Source organism: Tyto alba, unplaced genomic scaffold, assembly GCF_018691265.1.
Source record: "Tyto alba isolate M040663 unplaced genomic scaffold, T.alba_DEE_v4.0 Super-Scaffold_18, whole genome shotgun sequence".
Taxonomy (NCBI): Eukaryota; Metazoa; Chordata; class Aves; order Strigiformes; family Tytonidae; genus Tyto; species Tyto alba.
In genome coordinates this window covers 34,741,484-34,761,597 of record NW_024881280.1, presented here as the reverse complement: position 1 = coordinate 34,761,597, position 20,114 = coordinate 34,741,484, and the positions used below count along the sequence as shown (strand labels likewise).

Here is a 20,114-nt window from a genome sequence, read left to right as displayed (position 1 = left end):
CCTTAAGCAGTCTTGCAGGCACGGGGTGGGCTACTTCTGGGAATACACGTGATCTCTTAGGTAAGTAAAAATCTCCACCGCCTGCCCTTGGTGCCTGAGCCTCCAAAATGCCATGTGCAAATATGCGGACAACCTGAAATGTGGATTTTTACACAGTGAGAAGGCATGCTCAGAACAGGGTATTTAGATATATTAGGATATTTATTAACCACATGGGGTGTTCCAAGCTCAGTTTATTTATCTTTGTAAAGTGCTTCCAGATCTTTGCATGGAAGGCACTAGAGAAATGAAAGGCGTATTATTATTATTATTGTTGTTGTTGTTGTTATTATTATTATTATTATTACAGTATCTAACTACTGACAGGCAACCACAGCTGCACGCTCAATTCAAGCCACTTAAATTTAGGGGCTGATTTTTATAATATTGACTCTTAATACTTTTTCCCATTGACTCCATATGCTGAAATGTGTGTTCACCTGCCCTGCTGAAGTATAATTATTCTCCAGAAATATGTAAATGGGGTGCTTTTACAGAAAGGAAGAAAATGTGGCATAAATATTGAGTATTCACATTTATATGGTAGAACTCAACTGCCATTTAAGAAGGGCTTCAAAGCAACCAACTGTATGAGCTGGTAGTTGCTTCTCTGTCATTATTTTAAACAATGCGTTTTCTTTTTTAAAGCCAAGAAATCTCCTAGACAAAGGATAACATTTACAGTGTTCAAGGGTCTGACACGAGCTATGAACAGCCCAGGAAACGGAGAGCTGAGTTTCACAGTCAAGCGTTTTAATCAGCACGGTTGTGCACAGCCGCTGCCGCCTGTGCGTTATGTAATATCACACTTCACCCACCCACCCACACCTAGAGACAACAGGCATCTTCGAAAGGTCTTGGCATTATTCAGAGGAAAGACTCCCAGCAATACCCCTGCATGGTGTTTAACCTTATCTTTACTTACGTTTAGGTGTTTCTTTTTTTTTTTTTTTTTTTTTCTCCTTCTCTTCTCTTCCCTTCTCCTTTTTTGTCGCCCTTTTCTTTCCTGTTGTACATCAATAGTGGGTATTTTTGTATCTCCAAAAATGGAGCAGGTATAGGGGGGGAAAAAAAAAAATCTCATTAGCTCCATGATGTGTTTTCATGGCAGCTCTGAAGGTTGTGGTCATGGCCATTTTGTGGCATTGTCCTCAAGCTGTTATTATTTTATATATATATATATACATATATATATTTTAAGTAGAGTTGAAATGTTGCATTCTGAAGACACCAGCTAATTATTAAATGGCACCTAGCCTATGCTATCTTTAGATTTTAAAATAGGAAATAATTAACCAGAGGTTTTAAAGAGCTGCGGAAAAGCCCAACAGGACTGTGAAATCCCAGGATCTAATAACAGAGAAGGTGAGTTGGTTTTCCACTGCCCTAAGAGTTTGAAGACATCCTTTCTCTGGCTTTTGAGTAACAGGAGGAATTCAACCACATTTCATTCTGGCATAAGGGAGCCCTGAAGTTAACGGTTTCTCTCAAAAAGAAAGAAAGAAAAAAAAAAAAAAAAAAAAAAGGATGTCATTGGCTGCTAATTAGATGTATTTTAACTGCAAAGTCATTTTAGCAGCTAATATTGTTATTATGTGCTTCAGTGTGAATCCTTAGTGAAGCTATTAAACTGTGAGAGCCTGAACTTATCAGATATTTTGTAACGTGGCTGGATTTTTGTCTACTTGTTCAGAAACCTGTAGGGAGTGGAGGACCTTTCTGGCTCACACATGGAAAACACATTTCTTACCAACTGATTACCAGGGTGGGCAGCTGAGACCTCCTTGCACCCTCCTATGGCTCTTTTTTTTTTTTTTTTTTTTTTTTTTTTTTCCCCCCTGGCAAAATTTCTTCTTTCTGTTGCCCTCCCTCCCTCCCTCCCTCCCTCCCTCCCTCCCTCCCTCCCTCCCTCCCTCCCTCCCTCCTTCCTTTCCCAGACAGTGGTCAAGCCCCGCGGTGCTCCCTCCAGCCGAGGGAAGGGATTTAACGGCAGGGACTGGTCTCAGTTATCTGGGGGTACTTTCTGCTCCTGCCTGTCATGTACAACAAGTTGGTGGTTCTTGGTAGCCGGCAGGCTCTCGGCGTCGGGCAGACTCTCGCTTTTGAAAAGCAATAGCCCACAGCAGACGGTGGACTTAGCCATCATTTTCCTATCAGTTTCTCACCCAGGATTCTTACTTTGTAATTGCTGGATTGGGTTTCTCAGGGTTTGGATTTTTTCCCCTTGTCTTCTTGCATTGGTTGCTTTTATTCTCCTTCGCACTCTAAAACAAAGTGACTGATACAATATCCAAGCTGATGAAAAGGAACGGGATTTTTTCCCCCTTTATTTGCTCAGATTTGAATTGGGTTATCTGCCTATCTTGTTTATGAAATTTTGTGCTGTCTTTTCTGCACAGACTGTGACTCCCAAATCTTCCACAGCTCCATTTCCATATTCCTGCGTGCTTGTTCTTTGTTAATCACTTGGCAAGCGCTTATTTGAATATTAAAAATTTCTTTAATCATCAAAGGCAGGAGCACAGCTTCATGAATATTCATATTTTTTTCCTCCTCAGACTGGATTCTAGTTCATTACCCTGCAGTAAAGCCAAACAGTCATCAATCGCGCTCATTACAGCCGCTGGCGTTTTGATTGGCTGCCTGCTGCTGGTAGCCCGCGTCCCCCATCCTCCCGCTCTCCTCCATGAGCTGTCGTGTACCTGCCAACAACAACAGCAAAAAAAATATCAACAATGCAAGAATAAATTTCTCCGGTTGAAAAACAACTTTGCAAACTTGTCAAACAGTCCTCGTCACTTTTTTTTCCTGTTTTTTTGGTTTTACACCAAAAAATTAAAAAGAAAAAAAATTAGAAGGGAGAAACTTGAGCTTTAGAGATGAATATTTGTCAAGAGAGTTGACGTAAGTTTCATTTGCATAATGACTTTGTACTTCTGCATTAATAAAATTTGCATATGAAGCCATGTTAATTACTCCTGATCATGCTTTTTGCATTCATGCATAGTAATTTTCTCCGACTTGTGAGAATTAATGTCTTGGCATGGGGGGAGGAAGGGGGGGAGTTGGGGTACTGTCAAATTTCTGTGCCAGTGCCCCTCACTCACGCTCTTTCTCCTTCTTGCTCACCACGTTGCTGTTCTTGATCTATGACTCATTTATGCATTATCATTTTAAATTCTTGGGAGAAAGAAATGTATTAATTCAAAGGGAATCCTTGTCTGCCAAAAAAAAAAAAAAAAAAAAAAAATCCCTGAGCAAAATATAACAAGAAATCCCTTCCCTGCCCTCCTCCTCCTTTCCCCAGCGCAGCCTTGCCTTTCCATCTCCAGCTCGAGCAAAGTTCCAGTCCTGGCACCGCCGGCCAGCGCGGGAACCGCTCCCGGTGCGCGGGGCGAGCGCCGGCGGCTGTGCGGCTGTGCGGGGCCAGCAGCGGGCCCGGCCGCCGGCGCCTCGGCCCGGGGCCCTGCGCCTTCCCGGGGTGCGCCCGTTGCTCCGCTCGCGGCGGCCGGAGACGTTTGGGCCTCCGCGCTCCCTGCGCGTGTACGCACGTGTGCTTGGGCATGCTTGCTCCGTCAGCCCTCCTGGAGTCCGGGTGAAAAGGTGGGGCAGAAGGATGATGATATCAGGCTGTACGAGAGGGTGTAATACGGACGGGACAACTTGTTTTAGGAAAAGCTTGGGAAAAAATCCGTTGGAAAGATTAGTGAATAGATCTGCCTCTCGCTTTTGGATGTGTCTGTTCAAGGCTGCTGCAGCGGTGCATGTAAAACCCATCTCAGAACATCTGCAGTATTTTCCCTGAACGTGACGAGCACAGGGCAGAGATGGGGCTGCAGCCTGCACTCTGAATTTGTAGCCATGCACTGTCTGAACAGATGTCTTTCTTTTTATTGAAAGAGAGGTTTTTAATAATGGAACTGAGCTTTACTCTCTAACCAGCTATTGATTGATTTTTCCATCGCCAGACAGGCAGGAAAACTTGGTTGGTGCCCTGTTCAGTGGCCTACACGTCTGCCTGCGCACCTGCCTGTGCGCAGATACACGCCCGGGCACCCACCCAGGCAAGCACACAGCACCCCCAGGATTGCACCAGCTCCACGGCTGCACGTGGCTGCATTTACACACCACGCAAGATGTAAAGCAAGGTCCCTTCTATTAATATCGGGTCCCCTGGTCTGAACCACCCTGAGGTAGGACATTGTGAATGCTGCTTGCGGCTCCATCTTCGTGCTTTGCTCAGGGACTTTTCTGCAGATGTGCCAGAGGAGCGTGGTGTTTTACATATACCATATCGTATGGGCCAGTCATGCCTAGGCTCAGGGAGAGGGACAACAAAAGGATGCAATTTATGCCTTGATTGTGGCTTTTGTCATGTTCATCTAGGCTCTTATGCTCACTTCCATCTTCTGGGGCCATGTCCAATTTACCTTATTTTCTTCTTTGCAAGTTTAAAGATAGCAGAGAGCAAAAAAAATTACTCTTAGCAGTGCCTGGGAGACAACATAACCTGTGAGCTGCTGCTGTGTACAGGCACTGAGTGTATGCTGAGCCTGTTTAAAGCACGAGGACAAAATTATCCTTTACCATCAGCAATGCAGATCTTTTATTTACACAGTGGCAGTCCCTGTGCATGTTTCACACTCATGCTACGTGCAAAACTCCCCTTCGCATCCGAGCCGAATGAATGCAGAATATATAATTGAGATCTGCAGTGCAGGTGAGTGATTTTCCAGTGCTGACCCAAGAGGGAAACCGAGTCTCGTACATCGTCCGCGCGACACAGAGCCGCGTGTGCATGCCCGCTCGCCCCAGGCGGATCAGATTTTTGCCTCTAAGATTGCAATTCAGTTCTCGAGGTCTGCTTTCGCTTCGTGCTGGTGGTGGCTGTGCCCTTTGTGGCAGTCAGGGGCTCACAGGAGAGTTTTCTTTTTGAAACCTGTGTGCAACATGATGTGGTCAATCGGCCATAGAATTCCAGAGACCGGCTCCCCTCCCTCACCTGGTGCTGTGTGGGTTGAGCAGGAAACTCTCAGCACCACCTTAGGAAACCGTCTGTCTATCTACCTATATCTATTTATCTTTTTAAATGTTTGTTCATTTGGTGTTTGTCCATCACCTGTAGCAGTTAAGTTGAAGAATGGTAGAGCTCCTGACTTCATTTTCAGCTCTCAATAGGGCGTTTACGGGGAAAAAATCCCACAGAAGAGGAGCTGGAGAGGTAAAACGTGGGCATGTTCCTAGAAAACACAAGCTGTGCATTTCTGAGCACCACTGTTATTTTTTCTATAGCTGTGAAGAGGTGTCATGTACCTAATGTTGGAGCACTCCTTTTCTCCATGCCTTTCCTCGAGGCCGGCGGATACAGTTTCCCCTTTCATGATTTGCCACTTGATCTGACTCCATAGGACTGTCCGGATTTGTGACAAAGCAGCAAACCCCAGAGTGCTGGCAAAGAGGAGGAATCGCCTGATTTGACCTTGCTTGTAAGGGCAGGCAGCCTCCTAGTCCGGCAGCCCCACAATCTTTGTCTCTCGGTGCTCGATTGGAGAGTGGTAGGGGACTTCTTGAGCATCTGCCAGAGTCTCCCTTTGTCCATTCTTCTTCTGCCTTACCAACCCTTTCCTTCCTGGCACTAGGTTAGCGCTTCTTAGATTTCCTCATATATACATCAGAGGGCAGAAAAAGATCTTCTGGGTGACATGTTCAGCTCCATCCATTCGCTGGCAACTGGGTCATACAGTCTTTCCCATGAATTTGTTAGGTGCCTTGTCAGAGCGGATTGCTGGCTTGTCCCTGGTGCCCCTGTTGGAAGGCTCTTACAGGATCCCTTTGCCCAGGTGGTTAGAAACTTCCTCCTTGAAACCCTCATTCCCTTTCCACGCTAGAGGAGAGGTACTGGGTAAGAGCAGGGAGGGCCTCATCCTGAACCCACTTGGCGAGCTCTTAGCATCTTCTGGGACACCTCGGAGTTGTGCAGAGTGGGTCGGGTTCATTGCCAATGGGCAGGTGGGGCCCCTCGGGGCTAGAGGAGAGACTGTTGCCCTCAGGGCAGTGTTGTGTGCTTGGACTCGTGCTCCTCCACAGTAAAACCCCGTGCTGCTGTGGGGATGGTACACCGGGGGGGCTTTGTATAGTTCCTCTGCGTGGTAAGCTCCTTCAGAACTCGTAGGGTGGCACCACGATGTGTGGAGGGCTGAGTGACCGCAGGACCTGTGCCCTTGGGCCTGGTGGGGCCACAGACATGTCTGGGTGTAACCCGAAATGTAGCTGCCCTGTGGTCCTACTCTAAATCCTGATTTCAAGCTCACAACTTTCCCAGCAAGGGCAAGTGCTCAGGCAGCTCAACACAGCCTCTGCTAGCCTACTTATTTTTATAATATTAGGAATTTAAGATCTGATCGTCAAGTCATTGGAGGGAATCTCAGTTACTTTTTGCTTGTTCTATGAAAAACCCAAACTTGTTATTCATGTATGTTACAGTGGCTGTCGGGTCGTTCACAGACACCTAGAAATCCGTGTCTGATATCAGTTTACACATGCCTAGTGCACAGTCCTGTCAAAAATGCAACGTAGGTATGATCTGGATAGTAGTTATCATTACCTGCTTGTGTTATATTTCCAGGGAGATCAAACAGTTACAATAGCCAAGCAACTGAGCCCACAAAATAAAAAAATCCTTCCTCATCCCATGAGCCACAGAGATGGCTTCTATTTAAAACCAGTCCTCACAAAAGAGCACAAATTTTATCCTTGATGCTTGAAGCTCAAGTATTTACTCAGGGAATTTAGACTCTTCACTTGTGGTTTTGGCAAAAGCTTCACACAAATGTTTTGCACTGGTGGTCTCTTAGCCATTTAAGATAAACGACAAAATCAAATGCAGTCCTTGCAGACTGGAGCTCTGGATGCTGTGCCAAGGATGAAGTATCCCCGTTTGCCTCACATGTGTAGCTGTAAGATCAACATGCAGGCCTAGGTTCTGAATCGGGACGCTTGAGGTGGAGAGGATCCCTTGGAAAATGTTGCTTTTTTTAGGGTTGGAGGGAGCATGGATAAATATTTCTCCTTGATGCCACAGTGTAGGCTCCTTTAGAGAATCCCGTTTTGTCTAGGATTGAAGGGAACGCCGATGAATATTTCTCCTTCCTGCCACAGTGTTTGTATGTACCTGCAAGGTGCACATGCACGCGCAGGCAGAATTGCCACCATTAAAAAAAGAGAGCATTTGCCAGAAGATACCCCACAATTAACACACATATTTCCTGATCTAAATACAGGGGGAAACTGTGGTTTCTGAGCTACCACTGTGTGGTAACTGTTGGCAAATGCCAGCTTTTTAATGGTGACCACTCCACCACATATCTTCATTTAGAAACTGCCCTTGATTAGTAGCTACCCTTTATTTAATTATTAAGTGGCAGGCATAGTTTTAAATGAAGAGGGTGGAATTCTCGGTGGATGTGAAGCGGTGCCATTTGCTCCCTTTCCCTTTAAACTCTGCTAGCGCACACCGGTCAAAAACGTGACTCCCACCTGATCCTGCATGTGCGCGCGCGTGTATGTTTGCGTCTATCTGCCTTTGTACATTGATATTTAAGACTTGTATCTTAGTGTTTCAAAGCTGCGGAGCTCAGTTTGGAATAGTGCCAGGAGAAGCGAGCATTTCCAGCGGAGCAGGAGAAAACTCTTAAATACAGCTTTTAAATGGCAGGTGATTCCTAGAGGGGTTAAAAATAAATAATACGGTTGGAGGTTACAATATCATCTTTTAGCTGCCAGGAAAAAGGTTGCTCCCTTCTTTGCTGGCTCGATAGGGAAGCCGCCTGCGTCGCGGGGGGCATGCAAAGCGCACAGCTGGCCTCAGCTCAAGCGGGAAGGCTTCCTCCCGGGGGGCTCAGCTCCTGGCACCTCGCTGAGGCCACTTGCGCTCGCAGCCACCGCGCCTTGCCCGGGCTGGGGCGCGGAGCCCGCTTCGGCCGCGGCTCAGCAGAAAGCCTGCCCAGTTTTCTGTCAGCTCAACGCACTAACGCAGCCGTAAAACAATAATCCCCCTTTTGATCCGGCCCCCGAGCGAGCGCTGGTGGCCGTGTCCGCTGCCGCCGGCTCTGTTCCACGCCAGCGCTGGCCCTTCCCCACCACTTCGCCCCTCTCCGTGCCCCCGGGGGCCCCCAGCCCGGGTTCGTGGGTGTCCCGGGTCTCTTCTTGCTCTTCCCCAGCCTGGCGCGAGCCCGCCAGCCTCAGCCGTACCCGCAGAGGGGTTCAGACCGAGCGTGTAGTGCGTTAGGCAGCCAGCCCCCGCCTCGCCTGTTTCCCCTGATGATGCCTCCTCTGTCCCTTCAAACTTAGATCCGACTGACAGTTTTTTCTATTGTTTTTTTCTCCAGGGCCGTCCAGGCCTGCAAACCTGCCGGGGGCTCCCATAGCTGCCTCCTCCCACCCTCACACATCCGTGATCACGTCACCTCTCCGCGCACTGGCCTCCCTCCCGCCCTGCCTTAGCCTGCCCTGCTGTGGTGCACGTGCAGTCTCAGTTGGCGGGACTCAGACTGAGATTCAGACTGAGACGTCAGGCACATTTGGATGTCATTGTCAGTTGTCAGGTAATAGAAACATTTTTTTTTTTTTTTTTTTTTTTTTTGTTGCTATCTGAAGGTCAGTAGTGCTGCCAAGTGATGTCGTCTTTGCTGTGGGAGAGCTGCCTTCCCTGGGTCGCGTGGGGAAGGCAGAGAACATGCCCTAAACCACCCTCTTTCCCTTCTTCCTTCCCCCTCCGCCCTGGTGAAGGACGGGGAGCGGGAAAGGGTGTGCGACTCCCTCCCTTTCCCCCTCCCTCCCCTCCTGCCTGCCCGCTTCCAGCTGTAACCAGCAGCCACGCTGGGCCCTTCGTGCCACGTTGTGAACAAATGTCTGAGACTCCTCACAGAATGCGATACCCCAGTATCAAGGTTTCATCTCTCTGGGCTGTTTATTTTAAGCTTAATTGGATAACATTTAACATCTGAGGTATTTTCCCCCCCCCCCCCCCCTCCTTTTTCTTTCCCTCCCTCCCCAGTCATTCATATTAAAGGCTCTCCTCCATGTCCATGTGCACGCAGGATGTATGTGCTCCATGCCGTTTTCTCCTTTGCTTTGAGAAAATGCTCCCTGGTAACTTGCCACACATCCTTCGCCTCTCCCCAGTCAGCTTTTCTTTTCCTTTATTCCTTTTGGATGCCTGACTTTTGTCACCGCGAGGAGGGGAAAGTGATGTGGAAAGGAGGGTGCACTGAGCTAACCAAGGAGGACGTGGACATATTGTCGCCAGACCCCATAATTTCAGACCCAGTGATCTCTTTGAAATCAGTGGGTGTTTCTGAGCGTGGCTCAGTTGCAAGATTGGGTCTATGGTGAACTGCAGGCTGGAGAGGTGAAAATGGGGAGAGCTTAAAAGAAAATACAGCTGTGGCAAAATCCGCAAGCGTTTATGAAGTCTCACTGTGGTGGGCCAAACCCTTTAGCCCTCACTCATGCTAACATGCGTGGAGTTTTAATGATGCTGGCTAAGTAATGTGTGAGAACCAGGGGATTTAGAGAGACAGCAATGACTGTCAGGAGTAAAGCCTTAGGGAAATGGCTCCTCATATCCCCCTGAAGCTGGCAGGACTTTACCGCACTCAGCTTTTTCCTTCCACGAGCAGTGGTACCACCTGGCTGCAGTATGCTATACCATGAGGCTGTTCCTGTACATCTCTCGCTGTTGTAATCAAGCAAGACAAAAAAGTTTTGCAAGAAATTTCAATTGGCGTCTGGGAAGCCCTCGGCCTTCAAAGATAAAATATTTTCAGGAGGAGGCTGCGCGTTCCCCAGGGTCCTTTTCTGACCCTGGCTGGAGCCCAGGGAGCCGGAGGAAGGCTCCCCGTGCCGCCTGGGAGAGGCTCAGCCCGGGCAGGCTGCTGGAGCCGGGGTGCAGGCGCCGGGCGCGCAGCGGTGCGCTGCGGAGCGCTGCAGTCGGTGCACCCGGGGCCTTTGGTCAGGTTTCCTAAGCCCAGCTACCGTAAGCAGCGTGGGGGGGGGGACACGTGTTTTAATCAGGCTCTGCTTCATCAGCCTCAGCAGACTGATAAACCTGGCATGCGATCGTTGTAGAGATTGACTCTCCTAAATGGTGAATCTAAATGGATCAGAAAGCCAGATAGCTCCCCTGCCTCCCACCTTCCCTCCTCCCTGTCAACCGAGCTGGAGCCGAGCTCACGTTTTGCTGTTCTCTGTCTTCACTGGTGCAGTAGGCACACAGGTGTCTTTGGCAGGCAGGCAGCTGTAGCAGTGAACTGGATGCCCTGATTCCCTGTTGCTTCTTATGCCAGCAGCTAGTGGGGAGGGAAGCAAGTACAACTAAAAATAGAAAAGGAAGGAAGGAATAACTTATTAAAGAACGTGGGAAGGCGAGGCTTTTGTACTCGGCGTACTTTGAGCCCTCACTTTGGAGTTGTGCGTTGTAAGTTTTGCGAATTGCCTGTTTGTGGGGAGAGCGATGCCAGCTCTGTGGAGAGAGAGACCTGTTATCATGGCTTCCTGTAATTACCGCCGCAGTCTGCGGCACTCAGAGAATAGGTTACATCAAAGTGCATGCTACATGTTTATGACAGTAGTTGGTCAAGTTCTTCTTGAAAGAAACATTTTCTTCCCTTGAAAAAGGAGATTATGTCTGCTTAACCCTTTCTTAGCTCCTGCAGTATTTACTGTCTATGAGCCTGGGCACGGTTTAAACCCTGCGGCAGGGGTTGTGGGAACTCTCTAGCCCCCAAAATGTCTTGTGGAAATTAAAGTGAGTTCTTTGTGTTGACTAATAATCTAGTGACGATCCCTGCATTGTGCCCTCTTTTTTAATATAGACATTTACAACAGCCACTTGCTCCAGCTTTAGCGATCTGCTTGTCTCTTCGACTTGATTAGCCTTTTATTCTGTCAGCCCTGTTCTTGCTTCTGAGGAATCGTTTCCTTCTTTGAGCAAAAGCCATCAACAGTTCCCTCCTCTCCTCTTCCTTCATCATTTCTTACCTTTCCTGTTTTTCAGCATTCATTTAATTCAGGACCCGGAGTTTTATCCCTGCAGTTCTCAAGCAGGCTTCCACTCTGAAGGCCTGAAGTTGCAGGTACTCCCACGTCTCTGCTGGGCATTCACAAATTGGGCCCTCAAGAGTCCCATCAGCTTTGTGCTGGGGAATCAAAACTTCTTGCCGCTGGTGGGGTTTGGGCTACACACACGTGTGAGGCTGCGTTTGGAAATCTCCGACCTAGATACGAGCGATCTCCCGGAGCGCTGAGCAGCGTTCAGTCGTGCACAGGGGAAGCCGCGCTGCTCGCCCTCCTTGGCAAGTGCACTGCTGGGAGTGTGTCAGTCAGGGGGAGGGGGCCGGGGAGTGCCTGGGTGTGCAGGGGTGGTCCCCTCTGTCCTTTGTGTTCAGGGCGCCACAGGGCGAGGGATTTGCGAGTAAAGGTCTATGTTTTTCCATGTGATTTAAAAAAAAAAAAAAAAAAAAATCTACCACTGGAACAATCTCCCTCTCAGTCTCTTTATTTATTTATTTTTTTTTTTTTTGCCTCAGAGGCTTCTGTCTGTTGAATTGGGTTCTCCCGTTTAAATGTTTTTAGTGCCTATTTAATTAGAAGTTGGAATAGAGTCATGAAATTCACAGGGTTGTGTAGCTTGGATCTAAAATATAAATGGGCAAAGCATTCATTTTGCTTTACCCCTTGCCAGATTAGGGTGCTTTTTTGAGCCTGCTTTTTATTTCATTTCAATGAATTGCAACTGCTCAGAGTAAGTGTAAAACACACAGAGTTTTTTCTGCATAACAGAGACATGCAAATGATTGTTGAGAGACGCAATTATGTAAAGAAAAGTATATGACTGTATGCTTGCACACATACACTGCGATGCCTTTTGTGGGGCTATTTTTTCCCAATACATCTTCATAAGGCTCTTTTTATGATGCTGATTTATTAATATTGTACATTAAGGCCTAAATTGTCAAAGCTGCCTAAGAGATTTGGATGCCCATTTCCCATTAAAGTTAACGAGAAATGAGCTTTGAAAATCTCAGCGCAGAAATGCATGGCACTTTACAGTGTGCTCTCCAAAGAAAAAAGTCCCTGCCCTGAAGATCCTACAGTGCAAAAGCCCCAGAAATGGAATTATAATCGGCATAAGACAAAGGGGATTGTAATGACACAGATAATAATTTATCCCCTATGCCTGCATTCAGATATATACCTGATCCAAAATCTTTGGACCTGGGCCCACAAGTGAGGGTTTTATATACCTCTGTAAAGATAATTAAATCTGTCCAGTGCACATATATTCAGCTAACGGGTGAAACTGCTTCCTTCCCACATGTAGGCTGATGGAAGGAGGTGGAAAGCAATTACGATACTTAGTTGCGTGTATAAAAACAGCAAGTGGGCATGGACAGCAGTGATTAATGGACAGGGCTGTGAAGTTTAAGGTCTAAACCAGAGGAAAGCATGGGGCCACAGCTCAGAAGAGAGGAACAAGCATCTGTTAATTCAAGGAATCAGCTGTATTAGTCATTAGAACATTCTGAAAATCACACAGGCATCTTGTAAAGCTAATATCAATTTACTTGGCTACTGAAATTCTACTTACTGCATCATTTAACTAGTCTGGTGTTTTCTTGGCAAATGTCAAGGTGACAGTAAAGATAAAAGCAGTACCTGTAAGTAAATAATAGGTTTTAAAAGAATACTTTTCCCTCCTTCAATTATATCACTGTATTCATTTTGTGCTGGTTTTATAACTGGAGTCAGCCAATAAGAAGAGCTAGATTAGACCACCCTGCTTTAAAAAGCTTGATGCAATTAATACAGTCTGTTTAGAAAGCAGTATTATTTCAAAAACTTTTATGTTAATGATATGGTATGCACTCGGCAGATTTCTTACTAGAACAAGAAGCAAGCTTTTGTTCACTCCAGACTGGGTTTTATTAACACAGGAGGATCAATGGAAAACAAAACAGTAATCAGAGCAGAGAATGCAAACTCATCCAGCAAAAACCTCCTAACTCATCACGTCCCAGGACTATGGCTGATACTCTTAATTTTTTATTGAGTGGAATCTCAAAAAAAAAAAAAAAAAATCATCCACTAAAACTTGATTTCTGATCAGCACTGGGTGCCTTTTTGAGAGGAGAAAGAGGAATTGGGTACATGTGTCTGAGGGCAGACAAAGACCCTGAGACTCTTTGTAAATATATCTTTTCATTTTGCTGCATAAAGAAGAGGTTTGCATAAAGTACTGGCTAACATTCAGGAGAGATGTCCCTATTAGTCATGGTTACATGTATTTATTTATTTTAGTGAAATATTTAATGCATGCTATACTAGAATTGACTTTGTGGACAGTACTTACAGAGTGCAGGGATGTGTGAGAGATGTATATACTAAACCCAGTAATGCATCAGTCTGAGTGTGTGCATCCATCTTTCCATCTATCTATCAATCTGCGTGTTCATCCATCTATCCAAGTATTAAAATCATATGTGACCTGTCTGTCTATGCAGCTCTCTGTCTCACCAGATATTAAAATCAGATCCAAACTCAAAATAGATGGATCTAATCACAAACTGATTTTTTGACTGAATGGTGTGTTTGTCAAGAGGCAGCGAAGAGACCTTAAGACGGCAAAGAGGCAACTGAGATTAGGGTGCTGCATGGGGCAGCGGTGCTGGCAATTTGAGCGTGGCTGAGGCTTTGTTCTAGACAGATCCCTGGTCACTAAAACTTTGTAAGTCCTAATTATGTCAAGTTAAGAACCAGCAGGAGCAATAGCGATATTTAAAGGTGCTTTAAAGTGGATGCCTGCCATTTCCAGACATCCCAGGAAAACAAGAAAAGCCCTTAATTGCAGTATTAACGGGTGGAACCCAATCCGGTAGTCTTGGGACAAAAGGGTTCAAGGCAACGTTGCCTGAAGTAAAGACAGTGGCTCCAACATTGAGAGAGTTAACTCGATCGCATACCACTACGCTGAGCCCGAGAGTCTGAACTCTTCAAACGCTCCAAATGGAGAGCTAAATCAAAGAATCCTGTTTCAAATCCATCCAAGATGTTGCTGTTTTTCTCCTCTGACAGGAGAAGCATTTGGAAGTGCAGTTTCTTTCTTTTTTTATAGCTGTCTTAAAAAGGAGTTTGGATGTTTAGCACAGCTGGTGCTCATTACATTATGCACTATCAATAAAATAGCATGTGTAATTAATTTTTAATGCAGTGCTGTATGCAGCGCTTTAAAGCAGTTACTGTATGGGGAGAGCCGACACCGGTCACTGACATCAGAAATATTGAAATAGAGGGCTAGATTTTGCATTTTTAAAGGGTGTATGTGCGAGTGGGGGGAAGGGTAATTCCCAGCCAGCAATCCTCTGGCCACAATCAAATTTAAAAATATAGGAACAAGATGGATGAAGGTGATTTTATAATTTGCTTATTGGAATGAACGAATTTATTTCCTTTTAGAGTTTGCTGAGTGATGGCTGGGTTAGGCGTAGGTGACTTCAGAGTATAGGTAAGCACCGGGGGACCGCACAGCAACCGATCCCTCTTTGTTAAGGCACAGACAGGCTTTGGTGGTATCAGGTGGGAGAGGAGGCAAAAGGGAACGTTATGGGAAAGCAAGGGAAGGCCATATCTGTTCTGTCTCATTGAGCAGGTTTTTTTTTGCAGGGCTCCTTTCTTGTGCCTTCTTGTTCTCATTAGTAATAACCCCCATTTTTTTCCCCCCGATTCATTCAGTATTTGGGCGCATCAGCAGTTCGGAAGGGAGAGAGTATCTTGCTTAGAAAGAGGCACCACTGATGGCAAGGTGCCTGCTGCTCTGACGGAAGACCCAAACAAATCACAGAGTCTTCTTTTTTTTTTTTTTTCCTTGGCGTTTGTGCAGTACTTTCCAGAAGACATCAGCATAAATAAAGACTGCAGTAACGGGGCGCCGCAGGCAAGGTTTGGGCAGCGCTGTAGCTGTCTGCAGCTGTTATGCCCAGGAGCACCTTGGTCATCCGAAGGAAGAGCAGACCTATTTTTGAAGTTGTATCATGGTGTGTCTTTGCATTCAGCAAGGGGACGGGAATGGCTGTCATGTTTCTGCAGCAGGGTAAGCACATGGGACGGTGTGCAGGATAGGACCATCCCCTCCCCGCTGCTACCTCCTCCCCACCCCTTTCAGGGAGCTGAATGCTTCTTGGTGAACGCTTACTAAAAAAGAGAAGAAATCAACTGCGGGAAGAGAAGGAAGGAAGCAATCACCTCCAAAGCGACAAAATTAGGGGTAGTGTTTGTCAGGTGCCTTGCCTTTTGGTTGGGCAACGCACCAACTTTCTAAGAGCTGATTTTTTTTTTTTTTTTCCTTTTTTAATACACATGCACGAGGCATAAATGTTTGCAATTATTCTTTCTTTCTCTCAGTAAATTGCCATTCATTTGTACATAGCGTATGCTAAACAGTTCACTTGTACAGCCTCACCTGGCATATTCAGGATGGAGTTTTCTCCTGCCCCTTCAGCAGTAGCTTTTTGTCATCACTTTTCTTCTCGCTTTCTGTCAGATACATGCGGATGTGTTTGTGTGTCTGAGCCAGGAAGTGAATCGGGCTGTTCAGTTTGTGAGAACAGAGATAAATCTCTTGTGCACAAATATAATGCTCAGAGTCAAAGAAAGTAGGGCGAGCCATGGTGTATGGTGTAGGTAGCTGTGATGAGAACTGCTTTTTAGTTCACAAGCCAGAGTGGGAAAGGTGGAGGCAGCAGTGAGGTGTTGTACATTTTGTAGTGACATATCTTTATTTTATTTTGTTTTATTATTATTATTTTTTTTTTTAGAGGAATTGGATCGCATATTCCTGAGGTGGCTCAGGTTTAGGCCAGAGAACTGCAAAAAAATTACCCCGTGTCCCTCCAGAGCTGCCTGGGTTCTTTTTTTCTTTTCTGAGTGCTTCATAAAAATAGATGAAAGGAGAAGTTCTGTGCTCCGATGGGACGCTTTATGTTCAGAAGGGGATTTGAGTCAAAGAAGCCGTGCTGATGCACCTCGCGTGTGCCCCACTGGGTTCCTCTGTGCTGCATGTGGGTCCTTCTTTCTGCTGAGCAGTAAACAGCTGAGCAACTGTTAGCAACATACGTTTTTATGCTGTTTGCTTTCCTTTGGACAGGCTTTTCCAGGCATTTCTGTAGTACATACAGAACTGGTAGGCTAGAGGATGGTACATGCCTTTGCTATCTTTATTTCCCTCTTGTTTTTGTCTTAATCAAACCATTTCTACGGGTCCCTGTTCCAGCTAACACAATGTGCCATAGCAGAAGCTGAGGAAGCCAGGTTCCATGAGTCAGTCAAATGTGCGCTTGGAAGGGAGCAGGCAAAAATCCCACATAGCAAGGGCTTACATTTTTTATGAATTCAGCTGTAAGAGTCGGAGGTCCTGGGACTTCTGGGATGAGGTTAATGCAGGCACTAAGCAAGGCGGTGGGGAGACACAGGCGCTGGAGTCATGCCGTGAAATGGTGCTGTCTAAATTATTGTCTTTGCTATTAACATAAAGAATCTCTGGTTAGAGAGAGGCCGGTTTGCACAACATACCTGCAGCTTTTATGCTTGTTTAAACATCACTTGGCTATTTGGAGCCAACGGTAAGTGCATTATTTTCAGTACATCCCCCGGCAATTCGACGGGAGCATCCTGTCCTTGTAGTGTGTCAGCCTGTCTCCTCACACGCCCCGTGCTGACCCAGGTTACTTCACGTGAGACCCAGATCTGAACCCGATCCTCACTCCCCTCCCGTGGCTGCCTGACAAGCGTGGTGCTTCCAGGGTGTGCTGGACCGCTCCAGCAGTCCACCGAGGGATGGGTTAGGGACCGCCTGGGGACACTTAGCTGAGCATCTTTCTGCGAGGTGTTTTCTGATTTCTGTGGCATTGTGGTGTTGTGCCAGCTGTGGACGTGGTCTGTGAAATTCAGGGATGTACAGAGATTTAAGTAAGAATCAGAGTATTGTTGGGAAATACGTACCATTTAAAACTGTCCATGGCGATCAAGGTGAAAAATAAAAATTCATGGAACCTGGTAAGACCTCAGCATAGCACCAGCGCCCTTTGCCTGTGGGGGGAATGGTTTTTTCAGTCTGGACCTTCTAACAGAGATTTGGATTATTTTCTCCTCTCCTCTGGTTGAACAGTGAGAAAGTAAGTTCGTTTATTGTGACACGGACAGGCTTCTGATGCAAAGTCTGTCTAAAATTAGGTCTGAGTGTTTACGGATTGATTAATCCAAATCCTTTATAAAAATGTGTGAACTGTTGATTAAACTGGGAATAGCATCATTGTGGTTTTGCCTACAGTGAGGACAAGATTAGTGAGTAACTTCACCTTTTTGCAAAACCTTATAAAATACGAAAGTAATAAAAAAAAATATGCTCTTTCTCTGTATTTTTTGGTTTCTCCTTAAACTGAACTAATACCTCCACTGTAAATTTGAGGTAGAATCTTAAAAACTCTGTAGCCCATTGGAACCAAACACACCACGATGATTATCAATAGATATCTAGAATAGTTGTAAAATAATCCTGTGAAATTGCTGTAAACTCTCTCCCAATTTCCTTCGTACTTTGCACGTCTTCCATGAGGAGCAGTGTGAAAGCTGCAGTGATGCTAGACCCTGCCTCCACTGTCAGTGTTCATTAGTGCAGCTGAGCACACCCATAAATGTCTGAGCTCTTCCCATATTTAGAGCCCTCTAGCCAGCAAATCTGCCCTTCTGCTCTCCCCTTTTCAAGGAAAAACCCAACGGTCAGTTTTTGAGGTGGGCACTTGAGGTATAATTCTAATTCTGTGTCCTAGTATCATCCGGAGCTGTAAGTGAGTGTGTGGGAGACAGTGCCATCCCTGCCTTGAATAATTTGCTCTTTGCCCTTTCCTTCTAAGTTTGCCAGACCATGCCTTGTGATTATAAACAGATTTCTTAAATTTGTTTTCTCTTTAGTAGGTAAAGATGAGCGAATGCTGTTTCTCACTTTCTCCTCACTCTTTCTTCACAGATGTCTTTGCTCTCTGGAGCTGGCTGGGGCTGCCGGGGAGGTATTACCCAGGGGATTTCGTTGCCCAAGGGTTAGATTGGCCCCTCTGCATGGTGGCACGGGGCTGTATGTCACATAGCTTCCTCCCAGCCAACCCCAGTGAGTCGCCCTCCTGCTTGCTGGGCTGCCTGATGGGAACAGGCTGCTCTGTCCGTGGCCAGCGGGGCCACAGAGCTTCTCCCCATCCCCACCTTTCCCTTCCCCTGCCCTCTCTCAAGCATTCTTACTTCTTTCTTTTTTAAACGTACCATTTCAACTTTGCCATCGGGTAGGTCCTTCGTTCATTCCTGTCACTGCCAGTGGTCCCTGCAATAATAATTACGGAATTTTTTTCTAAAAATCAAGTCCAAAGTGAATGTGCTGGTTTTTTTTTGTGTGTTTTTTTTTTTTTTTTATTTTTTAACATCACGTTTTTTTAAATGGAAATGAAAGCTGAAAGTAAACACAGCTTGCAATGTACAGACTTATTGGGCCAGCACGAATTTCCTTAATAAGCTGGGGTATGCGTGTGTGCGTGCGCGTGCGTGTGTTTTTTCCCCCCTTAAACCCTGGAATAAGAATGCTGTCTCTTTAAATCCTAACTCAAACTTTACTGGCGATTTTACAGAGCCTGGTTTCATTTATAGTGGAGCCAGACTTGCTGTGTGAGAGCCGTCCGCATGCTGGAATTAGTCTTAAGCTCGCTTCTGTGGCATTGCCAAATTCCATGTTTGTGTTTTATTTAGAATTCTTTTCACGGCCAGTCGAATCTGTTCAGGCACACATAGGCAGTGTTGCGCCCCATGGAGAAAATAAGCAAGTTTGCGTTTTCTTTGGCATAGGCCATGGCCACAAAAGACTGCGGTCTAAAAAAACATTTTTTAAAAGCTATTTTAACCCATAACAGATGTATAAAGTAGGCACACGCATGCCAGCTTCCTTAGTTTTAATTAAAAAATAATTACGGCTTTAATGGGATGCTAGTGACAAATTTGGATGAATGGTGGGTGACATTATCTCAAGGCTTGCTTCAACTTATAAATTAGTGCATTTCTCTTGGCCAGTGGTACAGATGAAATTAAATGAAGGAGCAGATTAATATTTCTTAAAGTTACATTGAACCAAATGAAAAATCAAATCGAATAGAAAAACAAGGCCCCTTCTTCCCTCTCTCGCTCAGATTCCCATTTGCATGAGATCACAGAACATGGAGGAAAGGTTATTTTCCCTGGCTGCTAAATGATCTGGCCAACGATAAACCGGGCTTAGGCTTGCAAGGTACCTGTCCCTTTCATAATTTCACATCAGTAACCACATCGCCAAATTATTGTGATTAATGTCAGCAGGCACTTCTATTTATAACTACATCTAACTAGCTAACACAGTACCTCCGAGCCAGGAAATCTTAAATATAAAACCGTCCCTACGTGCTGCATGTTGCAATGGTTCTCTCTCCGTACCTCAGCTAACCGGCTGCCTGTTGGGCTGCAGTGCCAGCCGTGATTCTTCACATCTTTAGGCTATTTTCAATTTGGGGCTTTTAAGGCTCACCAGAACTGGGCGGGATGCACAGGCTTGCACAGGTAACAACAGTTTATATTTATGAAGAAATAAACAAAGGAGTAATAAACCTGTAATGAGCTAACCCCAGATGGTATCTCTGCTGTTATTGCAGTCAGGTGTATGGGAAGCTGGGGAAGGGAGAGGGAAGGATCGGCATGGGAGGCTGTGGATGGAGAAGGGGGAGGAGGAGAGGTCTGACAGGTTCACTGGAAAAAGTATCTTGCTCCTTCCCACGCAAGCCTCCATCCCACCTGTAGATATGCTTAATAGATGCTGAGGGGAAAGGTGATGAAGCTGCACGGTTTTCCAGACTGCGCAGCAGAACCACATTTCCTCTGGACTTGCTCGCCCCACCTTGGTGCTTTCCCGGCGCGGGATGGGACGGGCTGGGCGGGAGCCGATGATCGGCTTCACG

General features: G+C 46.0%; 1 protein-coding gene across 5 annotated transcripts in view; it reads left to right on the top strand.

Moving 5' to 3' along the window:
- The window catches only part of BCL11B (BAF chromatin remodeling complex subunit BCL11B), a 96,886-nt gene that overhangs the window by 34,439 nt on the left and 42,333 nt on the right, over positions 1-20,114 (top strand). For 3 of the 5 annotated variants that reach the window (XM_042791150.1, XM_042791151.1, XM_042791152.1), the window contains exon 3: positions 8,427-8,642. The exons of the other annotated variants lie outside the window; for them this stretch is intronic. In XM_042791150.1, coding sequence (XP_042647084.1) covers positions 8,427-8,642 — 216 coding nt within the window. The remainder of the gene's footprint in view (positions 1-8,426; positions 8,643-20,114) is intronic. 5 annotated transcript variants of the gene reach the window in all.